At 40.6% G+C, this 12,180-nt stretch overlaps 1 protein-coding gene across 2 annotated transcripts in view; it reads right to left on the bottom strand.

The window, feature by feature from the left end:
* TMEM128 (transmembrane protein 128) overlaps positions 1-11,712 on the bottom strand; it is a 313,852-nt gene extending 302,140 nt beyond the window's left edge. Inside the window, exon 1 of one of the 2 annotated variants that reach the window (XM_044062601.1) lies at positions 11,540-11,712. In XM_044062601.1, the coding sequence (XP_043918536.1) occupies positions 11,540-11,660 (121 nt within the window). In that variant the 5' untranslated portion in view covers positions 11,661-11,712. The remainder of the gene's footprint in view (positions 1-11,539) is intronic. The other variant, XM_044062600.1, reaches the window with a different exon arrangement.
* Positions 11,713-12,180: the final 468 nt, after the last annotated feature.

Raw genomic sequence — 12,180 nt, 5'->3', positions numbered from 1 at the left:
CCACCTAGTACATTCCCAGCTGAAAAATGGCTTTTACTGAAGCAGAATTCAAGTTTTATTGGACTTGGTATAAAACACATCTAAAGATGTAAACACACCTGCATGCAAGGATTTTCTTATCTGTGTTACTGTCAATAATGCTTCTCTTCACTGAAGTAACTGGTGTTTAGCTCATGTCAATTTTTAAATAATTTGAGTCATTCATAAGCATGGGCACTCTGCAGGACCTTTTAACCTTGTGATCTGTACAAAATATTCTGTCTGGGATGCTGAATTTACTTTTATAGTTATGCAGTTAGAGCCATAATTCCAATCATCATCAGCTCTCTTTTTCCCATTTTTCTATATGGGGTCTAGGTACTGTGCCAACTGTCACCAGCTTTCCTCAATTCACTGCCTCTCTCCCATCTTCATCAATGGTCATGTCAGACTGTTACAAGTCTTCTCTCACAAAATTCATCCATTACTTTACTTGGTAACTTTGTTTCCTCTTGCCTTATTCCAGTTTTGGCATAAATCGTCTTTACCGGATTGTTTTTTTTTCTACCTTCCTGCAGATGTGTCAACACTACCTTGTCTACAACTGAAGCCTCCTTTGCCTTCTGCTCTGATGTCCTCATTTCTTCATGTGTCCCAAAGTGTTCATTCTGCCACTCAACTCAAATCCTTCATCTACATCACCTGTAGCTTCCTGTGCCTATGTGCCTGAACTGCCTCTACCTTCCTCTGTCAGCCCAAAACACTGTAATATGTTCTCTTTCACCTTCTCTGCAACTGGAGCTATTCTGGCTTCTGCTCTGATGTCCTTACCCAAAGTGTCCATCCAACCTCCTGTTGCAGAGGCCATCTCCATAACCTGTAGCTTCTTCAGTTGTTCTTTCTTCACTTCACAAATTTCTGTACCATATAGTAATACTACTTACACCACTGTTTTGTTCACCTTAGTTTTCTTTTGCATTCTTCTGTCACACACTACTCTGACACTCTTTACAACTTGGCTGCAGCCACTCATATTCTAGTTTTGGCCTTCTCATTCAAACTTCCCTTCTCCTCAATTACCTGTGCCTTGGACAAAAGTAAAAAAAAAGTTTCAGCTGTTTTAGCTTATAAACTGTTATGTCAGATCATGCAGTAATCTTCTTACTTTACTTAAGTGTTAAACTCAAAGAGTCAATGTTGAGTGCTAAAATGTTTGGCAATTAATTTTGGACTCCTGAAATGTAGACAGGCTGTACAAATTTAACTCTATTGCCCTTTTAAATTTAAAAGCAGATTATGTCTATTTATAAAGCATGGAAAGTTGAGCATACAACGATTTTCAATGAAAAGAAAGAGAAGGGAAACTGCCAAAGTAGCAGCAAGCAGAATTAAGTCCTCCTGTGTGCAAGGTCTAGATAACTCAGAAACACAAAAATAAAGTCCTGAAACCAGCAAATCTGGGATCCGGACTATTCTAGTATAGAGACAAGCAAACAGATAGTAATTTTTTTGTTTGTTTTTTAAGGTTAAATTAAGCAGAAGAATGCAATTAAACAGTAAATAAGCACAGAAAAGGCTATCGCACTTTGCATTTAGTAGTAATATGCAATTCTTATGAGAGTGTCATGTTTTACTGTGTAATGTTTGTTTGTGTAACACTTTGTTAGTAAATTATTTTCTTAGATTAGTGAAATTGAGTTTAGACTTGCCTCCCTATACCCACAGACAAAGAAAGCTGGTTACCTGTGTCAACTCCCTAATTAAAGATCTCCAATAACCATAAAATGTCTCTTCACTGGGCAGTCTATGAATTGCTACAGCACTCAACTTTCCTTGCTAAGTAAAGAGAAAAACTGTTTTAGTACTTAAATAAGCACCTATCCAGGAATGTCCAAGGGTCAGCTTCCGGTGTTTTCTCCTGTCCACCTAGTGAATCTGGGCATCTTAGGGCAATGTAGAAATTGCCTCATGTAAACAGACAACCCTCTCCTCCTACCACCAAATACTACAAACTGTGAGAGATGCACTTATACAACCAAGCTGAAAGCCATGCTCTCCCCAGCCAAGACTGGACTAGTCTGTCAAAAGGAGAAGGTTAAAACCCACACAACTGCATACATAACACATAATCCTTCAAAAACTACACAACCAAAACCCACACATAGTAACACAAAACACACACCTACATAGACGGAGGCTTAATATAAATTTGCCCAAGCAACAGTGACCTCTGAAGCTGAAAAGCAAACAACCACCACCCCCCAACAAAACCCAAGTGACACATAGCTCACAATACCAATGTGCCACTCAACCTCAGCCACTAAGGCAAAACAACGTATCCAACACACTAGTCATAGGTGACTCTATAGTCAGGCACACTGATGTCCCACTCACCAGGTTAAACATTGAGAAATGAACTTGACATCAGCCTGACGTGGGTAGGTACATCTTATACTGCAGTAATCTACATAATGGATGTCAAGACAAAAAGATTAAAATGTTTGAAAAGTGAAATCCTTGTACAGAGCACTAGTTATGTTATGGGGGACAAAAGCACAATCCAGCATTCACTCCTAAACACAACATACAGAGCACTAGTTATGTTATGGGGGACAAAAGCACAATCCAGCATTCACTCCTAAACACAACAGGAGAATACTGCTCAGATATACCAGTACTAGGCGCCCTTAACTCATTCATCATTTACATTACCCACTAGGAAATGCAGTCACATCACTCACTGGTTGGAATATTTGTGAATATTCACCTTCCAATGGATTCTGATGCTTTACTGTGTTCCACATAATGCACCTTAGCTGAAGTTGAAGCAGGCTGATCCAACTGATTTGGCAAAGTTTGCTCAGCATTAAAGGGTGTCCACTGATACAGCCTTTACAGCTGCTAAACATCCTAAATTTGGCTGTCCACAAAACTGGAGATTTTTTTTTTATCTGCAGGATTTGGGGATGGGAACAGTCTACGCTACTTGAAAGTAGGTATATGTGGGCTTTTAAAACAGGTACTCTACTCAGCCAAAACTTAATGCTTTGTTCTTTAGTTTGAATATTTTTTCCAATGCTGATACATTCCGTTCTACACATGGATCTGAAGCTGGCAATCTGAGGTGACTGCAACTTTTACTAAGGGCATGTATGTATAGAAGTACAGCAAATAAAACAAGTCCTTGTTTTGCGCAAACATGAATGTTACAAGGAAAAAAACACAAGCTACTATCCACATCTAAAGATGACAGGGGGACTACTGCTCACAATATACTCATTTTAGGTGACAGATACTGTGCTACTTGGGAAAATGAGTCACAGTGCTCTAACTCGTAGCCTTATGAGATATACATCTTCCAACTGCGTCTGATACTTCACTGCTTTCACAATGCAAAGCATCTTCACTTTAAAACACATGAAACTACAGGACTCCTTGAAAAAGGTTAAAACAACTGATTTATCTAAGGTTGCTTGATGCAAAGGGGTGCCCAGTGAAGAGACATTTTATGGTTATTGGAGATCTTTAATTAGGGAGTTGACACATATAACCAGCTTTCTTTGTCTGTGGGCATAGGGAGGCAAGTCTAAACTCAATTTCACTAATCTAAGAAAATAATTTATTAACAAAGTGTTACACAAATAAACATTACACAGTAAAACATGACACTCTCATAAGAATTGCATATTACTATTAAATGCAAAGTGTGATAGGCTTTTCTGTGCTTATTTACTGTTTAATTGCATTCTTCTGCTTAATTTAACCTTAAAAAACAAAAAAAAAAATTACTATCTGTTTGCTTGTTTCCTGCCTTTTTCTATACTAGAATAGTCCGGATCCCAGATTTGCTGGTTTCAGGACTTTATTTTTGTGTTTCTGAGTTATCTAGACCTTGCTGTCGTAGGAGGAAGTATTTCTGCTTATCAGTGGGCGTGGTAACCATTGAGCAGCCTATCTGTCACTAGAGGAGTGCTTTCCAGCTTGGGAATTGTACCTTATTGGCCGTTTGGGGCTGCTTTCTATCTCTTTCAACTTTCTGGCTTAAAAACCCATGTTTGCGCATCACACAGCGCCGCTTAGCTAGGGTTAAACTATTACCAGCATCAGAAAGTCTGCTCTTCAAATTTTCCCTTAGAACTAGCCAGTTTTTCAGTTTTAGCACTCAACCCTGACTCTTTGAGCTTAACACTTGTTTAGAACGCGTTGTAAGCGCTAGATAGTCTATGAATTGCTACAGCGCTCAACTTTCCTTGCTAAGTAAAGAGAAAAACAGTTTTAGTACTTAAATAAGCACCTATCCAGGAATGTCCAAGGGTCAGCTTCCGGTGTTTTCTCCTGTCCACCTGGTGAATCTGGCATCTTAGGGCAATGTAGAAATTGCCTCATGTACACAGACAACCCTCTCCTCCTACCACCAAACACTACAAACTGTGAGAGATGCACTTATACAACCAAGCTGAAAGCCATGCTCTCTCCAGCCAAGACTGGACTAGTCTGTCAAAAGGAGAAGGTTAACACCCACACAACAGCACACACAACACATAGTCCTTCAAAAACTACACCACCAAAACCCACACATAGTAACACAAAACACACACCTACATAGACGGAGGCTTAATATAAATTTGCCCAAGCAACAGTGACCTCTGAAGCTGAAAGGCAAACAACCACCACTCCCCAACACAACCCAAGTGACACATAGCTCACAATACCAATGTGCCACTCAACCTCAGCCACTAAGGCAAAACAACGTACCCAACACACTAGTCATAGGTGACTCTATAGTCAGGCACACTGATGTCCCACTCACCAGGTTAAACAAGGAGAAAATTACAGTCAGCTGCCTGTCGGGTGCCAGGATCCACCACATAACGCATGCACTCATGTCACTCCACAACAAGTACAAATACGACTCTGTCATTGTCCATGTTGGAGTAAATGACCTAAGATGTACCTCCCTGGACTACATGAAAAGAGACATGGAGGAGCTCTTGGATCTTGTAACCCAGGCATGTATGACCCTAGCCCTGAGTACCATCCTGCCATCGCCTAGAATGATACCACAGTACAAGGACAAAATGATTGACTTCAAAAATTGGCTAAGCTTCTGGTGTCATTCTAAGCGGATCCAGTATCTGTCTGCCTGGGACGACATGGTTGACAGACCACGATGCTTTGCCAGAGATGGCCTGCACCTGTCACCGCTGGGATTCCGGATACTGGCTAAGGCTCTTGCCACCCCATAGTGCCTTTTTTTAGGCAAGGTTCAAATGACAAAATTATCACCGTAACAGGTACAAGCAAGCACAATATGAGGGTAATGCTACTCAATGCTAGAAGTCTAAACCTCAAAATGCACTCACTCAAGGCACTCCTTAAAATGGAGGACACTGACATCTGTGCAGTGACAGAGAATGGGTTGAAAGCTCCAGAGAGCACCCTTGCAATACCAGGTTACAATTCATACCACACCTTTTGGCCACCTAACCTGGACCGAAACACAAAAGGCGGAGGAGTGTCCATATTCACCAAGGATATCCACACCTCCAGGCTAGTTGCCCAACATAATGCATCCGAAATTCTCCAGGTGCAACTAACACTAGGCAAGACTGCAATCCAAACTGTAGCTTGCTACAGATCCCCCACCATGCCCCAAGATTCCCTCTCCACCTTTCTTAACATACTGGAAAATATTAAAGTACAACCAAATACCCTAATACTGGGCGACTTCAACTACCCCCCTCCCATTAACTGGGAAAACTACTCATGTACCAACACATTTGCTCAACGTTTTTTTGAATTCATAAATTCCAACTCCTTGGATCAACTTATCTATACCCCCACCAGGGGCACCAATATCCTAGATCTGGTCATTACCAACATGGGTGACTGATGCTCCACACCAGAGGGCAGCTTCTTGTTGGTCAGATCCAACCATAAGCTAATAACTTTAGACATCCACATCCCGTCCCCACGCCCCATTAAGGTAACCACTGTAAAAAACTACTCCAAAGCCAACTTCATGCTTCTTCAGACAGAAGTGGCAAACTTCATTACATCCATGCAGACAGAAAGGAGAAGTACAATAAGACACTGTACGAGTGTCAGCCTCAGTGAGAAACTGAGATCCCTTATAAAATCCTCCACAAATAGTTACAAAACAAAATTGCCACAGATTCTAATGATAACCACAAGGCATTCTAGAGTTATGTCAAGAATCTCAATGGTAACACTCAGATCTGCTTTGAGTTACAGCACAATGGCACTAAATATACAGAACCAACTGATATTGCCAACATCCTGACAGATAGGTTCAGTGCTAATTTCACCCCCTCTCACCCCCTAAAGGGCCCATCTCAATACTGGAAGAATGCCATGTCTCAGTAATCATGGCCGCACAGGTAAAAAATGCACTCTCCAAAGCCAAGAATGCAGCATCCATGGGACCAGACAACATCCCGGGCTGTGTTCTCCACGAACTACAAAACTAACTGGCACCCCTTCTAAGCATCATGTTCAATCATAGCCTCACTTCAGGCTTTGTGCCTACTGAATGGCACACAGCTACAATTATCCCACTCCACAAGGGGTGAACCACCACGGACCCCAGGAACTACTGCCCCATTAGCCTGATCTGCAAGGCCATGGAATGTATTATCATGGAACTTATAAACAAAGACATAGGTAGTCTTCAAACTCTGGACCCCACCCAGTTTGGGTTCGTGAATAGTAGATCATGTCTCCTAAACCCCACTGACTTCTTTGAAGTAGTCACCAAAGCCGTGAACGAGGGTAAGGTGGTTCGCACAGCCTGTTTAGACCTCGCCAAGGCCTTCAACACCATCCCCCACTTTGGAATCAAACTCACTAAACTGGGCATAAATCCCTATGTCACATGATGGGTTGCCAACTGGCTCACTGACAGAATCCACAACGTGAAAGTAGCCAACTCCACACCAGTGTCAAGTGGAGTACCACAGGTTTAAGTCCTGGGTCCCCTCTTGTTTGGCATCTACTTCTCTGAAGTTCAGGCAAACACTGAGGGTCTATGGCTAACAAAGTTCATAGATGACTGCAAACTGGGAGTCATTACTGAATCCCCAAATGATGTGGATATTCTACAAAAGGGCCTCACTGAGACAGATGCCTGGTGTCAAAGCCATGGCCTCAAGCTCAATGCCAAAAAATGCATAGTCATCCCCTTTGGGGAAAACTCTGAGCCCATGAACTACCACATAGGCAGTAGTCCACTTAACACAAAAGTGTGATAAGAGACCTAGGGACACATGTGGACAGTAGTCTCTCCTTTGATAACCACATCACCACAGTAGTCAGGAAATCCTTCTTCGAGGCACACCTCAAAACAAAAGGTTTCTCAGCCAGAAAAAAGGAGGTCATCATTCCTCTCTACTCATCCCTCATGAGACCTATTATATAGAGTACCTCGCAAGACATTTACAACAACTGGAAAGTCCGCAGAAATACCTCACAAAGAGGATCACCAGCCTCAAAAAATTGCCATATGCAGACCATCTCAAAAAACTCCAGCTCTACTCTGTCGCATATCACCTACTCAGAGGCGACCTCTGCCTAACATACAATGCTATGTCAAACCCAGAGCTGTTGGACATGCTACACTTAAAGAAATACCAATCCCTCCAAGCCACATGCTCCAGAGACCCAAACCTTGTCAAAACAATAAACAAAACATGCCGGAGGGAAAGGTTCTTGTCCCCGAGACTTCCAATACTCTGGAACAGAGTGCCCATTCATGTCAAGCAGATCACTTCATTAGCCCTCTTTAAGAAAAATCTTAACGATTGGATGGGAAATAGGAAATCCACCCTAGGGATCACTTCTGTGGCTCTGCTCAACAGGGGCACAGGAAAATAATTTTTTTGTGGGTGGTGAAAGCCAGGGAATCTTTATGGCTAGGCTTATATAGGCCCTAGGGTCGATAGCCTAGTACCTACTTATGAACTTAAGAGAATAACATTTCCTTTTCTATAAGGCTTGTTGAAAGGCAGTTTCAAGCTGTTGGAAGCCAGTGCTATGCTTCAATATAAACAAAGAAAGCAACATTTTAAACATTTAATTTCACTACATTCACAAACACCTTTCCTGATTTAAAATACGCTAACCTGTTTGCTTTGTCAAGCCAGCATCTAAGCAAAGATAATTTACAGCTAATTTCATGTCACTTGTTCTTACACTAACTGCACATAAATATGAACACATAACACTGAAGACATGGAATTCTTAATTAAAAAATGTACTGACATATAATCTCATCCAAACAATTCTAATCAGTTTCTCTCAAGTAAAAACTACAATTCTATCCAAATATTGCTGTGTAGTGATACCCATAACTGCATATACAACTATCAATGTTTATATTTTTATTAATGCACTGTGTTATTTTTGGAGCTTTTTTCCAAAGGCATGCAGTGAAAAGGGTTTCTTCCCCAGACAGATTTTCCCAGTAAACAAAAGGAAATAGATAACTAAATACTCTCCTTGACTTTAAATTTTATGAAACTGCATTTTACCACTGCCCTACTGTTATAAAATATGGGTCTATATTAAATAATCGAAGAACACCTCTTCATCGACACGTAATCAGCGACCGCACTAAACTGCAAACATTCAAAACAGTGATTTCTTTCCCTGGGAAAGAAAAAACTTGCACTAAAAACACATACACACAATTTCAAACATAAAGTGGGGTGGCTTTGCCCCCACACACCCCCCAACGTTGGGGGCTGTGCCCCCCCACCCCTAACTAAATATAGCAACTCCGAGATCGCACTACAGTGGGCTAAAGGGCAATGTCACGGCTCAGGGCAAGTGATTTTTTTCCCTGGAAAAAAAAAAAAAATCGCTGACCTGAGCCTTCGCTATTTTCGGATTGCAGTCTATATGTGTCAGCGAAATGGCATTCGCTGTAATACCGTTTCGCTGATCTACTATAGATCCATAAAATACTACACATCTAACCAATGTTTGTTTGTGTAAACATTCATTCTAATCTACCACTAGATGATTTTTCACATCATTGTATTGTCTTTTGGTCATGATTATACTAGTTTCTGTGTTGACTATTCATACATATTTTGCCAAATGTTTTTGTTTTCTTGCTATCGTATGTTCAGTCACTGTTTTGTTCTCATTGTTAAATGCATGACTAATTTATCACACTACATATGTAGGTTACTTTCTTTTTGTTATCTTGTTGTGTTCATAGGTTCATAGATTAGTACTAGGCTAACTGCAACTGCCCTTGCGAGCCATTTTAAGCCTAGCCAATTATCCCCTGTGAGATTCAAACTCTGTACCTTTTGTTTGGTAAGGCAAACACCTTAACCATTTTCTTCGCCCTGTGGACTCTGCTGAAAAGGAGTTTTCCACGCAGTCTGACTTTCCTGGCCAACAAAAGCAATCAATCAAACAATAAATTAATATACAGAGCGAATGAGGGTCACTGTTTACTCTTGTGTGTTGCTACAAGCAAATTCTAATTGGTTGTTTGGCACAATTTGCTGTTTTTTTTTTTTTTGGTACTTGCGTATTATCGCAACCAGATTTTCGCGGTTGTGAATTTAGAATACTTCTGTACAAACTAGGCCACAAACCACTGTAAGGTGGTATTTAGGGTCTGTTTTTTATTTGTTGTGGACTAGCTTTGCATTACAGGGTCTGTGAAGGGGAAGACAAACATTTGAGGAAACCCGCTTCCTGTTTTCAGAGTGCCTTACACACGCACGCTTGAATTAGAATGCCTGCTGTTGTTCTGACGAACTGATTCTTTTGACTGTGTGGAGGGAAGCCTTCAGAGAAGGCAAAGGCAGACCCTGTAATGATGGTTTTGGTCACTTTTTTGGGGGGGGAGGGGAGGGTTGTACTATTTGTAAAGACATCTTCAGGTCAAAATTAAAAAAAAAAAAAAAAACTGCTAACAGCCACAAAGTACAGAAAGAAGCGCATTGTCCGGCAATAAGATGTTTTGGGAAGTGTTCTTACTACGTCTGTAATCATGAAAGTGATTTTGAGTTTATCTGTATTTGTAAAGTATGGCCATGGGGACACTTTGTTAGCACCTTAACTGAAATTATTGACTGGAGTTTGTGTAACTCAGCACTTTACCTAACCTAGGAAAAGCAGCAATCCTTGCCCTTGACATATTTGCAATCTCCTATTGTCGCAGGGTGTATTTGGTGACTCGCTTTTCCAGTAGCTCACATCATCTTGACAAATGCAGGCACTGCAAAGCAGAGCACCACTGTGCAGTTTCAGGAGTAAAGAGGTACAAACTCACACCCTTTCTCCTCTTCGTGGCTCATCCCCACATTCACAGAGTAATGTTTTCTTCTTCACAGACCCCTTTATAGATTAAGCAACCTGTTTCCGCACACACATACCAAATTATGGCAGTGCGGAAATCTGGTTGCGATAATACGTAAGTACCTTTTTTTTTTTCATTCTTATATGGAGTCTAGGAAGCCAAAGGTTAATTCAGATCACAGTCTTAGACAGAAACATTTCTACAACATGCACAAGTTAATCAGTCTCGGTGACATAGTAAAGCACAAGCAACGAACACAAAATCCAGCCAGAAAATGTCAAGTAGCCAGTACTATAGCCTAGATGAACCCCAGAAGCTGAAGGTGACCACTAACCAGGATACCTCTGTGCTATCAGGCACATCTCCCAACTGCTATGACTACATTTTGCCTTCGAATTTAGCCTTTTAGTCTTTTCAAATTTACTCATTGTATTCAGTTACAGGTTTTGTGATCCATGCATTAATAAATAACTGAATTAAATGTACACAAAAAAAATCCTTAACTCTACTTGATCTAGTCCTTCTGTTCTAAAGAAATAAAATTGTGTCTCCTTCTGACCATTTGCTATGATTTTTTAATGCCAGTGAATACTATGATTTTTTTGTTACTTCAAAGGATGACAAGTATGCTCCCCTACATAACATTCATGATAAAATGATCTTGCCAAGTTGCCACTAATTCTGTGTGCCTAATCCTTATTTCATGAGATAACATGTCTGAATTAAGAAAATCGTATATCATTCTAAATCAGAATAAGTGACACTCCTACACCATACTGACCGGTTAAAGTGTCTTTGCACAGTTTAACTTCTATTTAGCTCACAGCTGCACAGAGCTACAGTAAACATCTCCCCTGGCAAGATGTTTTGCTGGGAGATCATATAGTTCAGCACGCACCCGAGCCTCAAACTAAATAGATACAGTAGTCAAAGAATGCTGAATCTGAAATAAATTCTTTACATCTGCCTTGTTAATGTTATCCAGTCCGGAATTACACTGCCAGATTATATGCGCAGGTAAAAGACCGCGTTAAGTGAATGGCGTGTGCAATTTAGGATGCTTTTACAAAAGTGAAGTGCATTAGTTTTTGGACGGTAAAAGAGGATGTATATGTGATATGGGTACAGTCTCCGTAAAAGCAGGAAGTAATGAAACAGTTTCAGAATCCTTAGTAAATTCAACAACACAAAATAAGAAGACAGCCACCATGTAATTACCGATGTCGGTCCAGCTGGGCGGACCATCTGCAGATGGTGAAGCCTGCAATAGTAACGCTGCTTGCTGTCTAAACCTGTGTCTTAGAGCCTCTAATTCCGGGTTCTCAGAAAACGTAGCCATTTCTTAACAAGGAAGTAAATGACAGGAAGAGAGAAGATCGGTTTCTGTAGGAACGAAGTAAACAAAGTAGTGATAAGAACGTTCCTAGTCTTCAAGTACCGTGCTTATCCAGGGGAGTTTAACTTTTGTTTGTATGGTTATTTATTCAGTCCAGTTTTGCATAGTTTCATCTAGGTTAATAATGTTCTTTAAACGTTTGATTTATGTATTAAAGAAACTGTACAGAGTACTTTATTTCTCAGCATTAATTATAAACAATGGGGCTTTATAAGGCTGTATTATGTCTATAACTATCTAATTGAATGCCTCTGACAGTGTATATAGCTTGCTTATAGACAGGATTGCAAATTAAAAACAATATTTCATAGTTTTTCACTAAGCAGCTGCCCGCTGTAAACCAACGCACGCATTAAATGGGGGGTCAAAGGTCAATCGTTTGAGAGAGAGAGAGAGGTTCCCGATTTTTAAATTCCAGGTGGATTAAGGGCAGTGATAACAGTTTGCGAGTATAAAATGGAAT

The sequence above is a fragment of the Protopterus annectens genome, chromosome 2.part1 (assembly GCF_019279795.1).
Source record: "Protopterus annectens isolate FY-2018-M chromosome 2.part1, PAN1.0, whole genome shotgun sequence".
Taxonomy (NCBI): Eukaryota; Metazoa; Chordata; order Ceratodontiformes; family Protopteridae; genus Protopterus; species Protopterus annectens.
The sequence above is the reverse complement of the archived record's forward strand: the minus strand, read 5'-3'. Positions and strand labels throughout refer to the sequence as shown.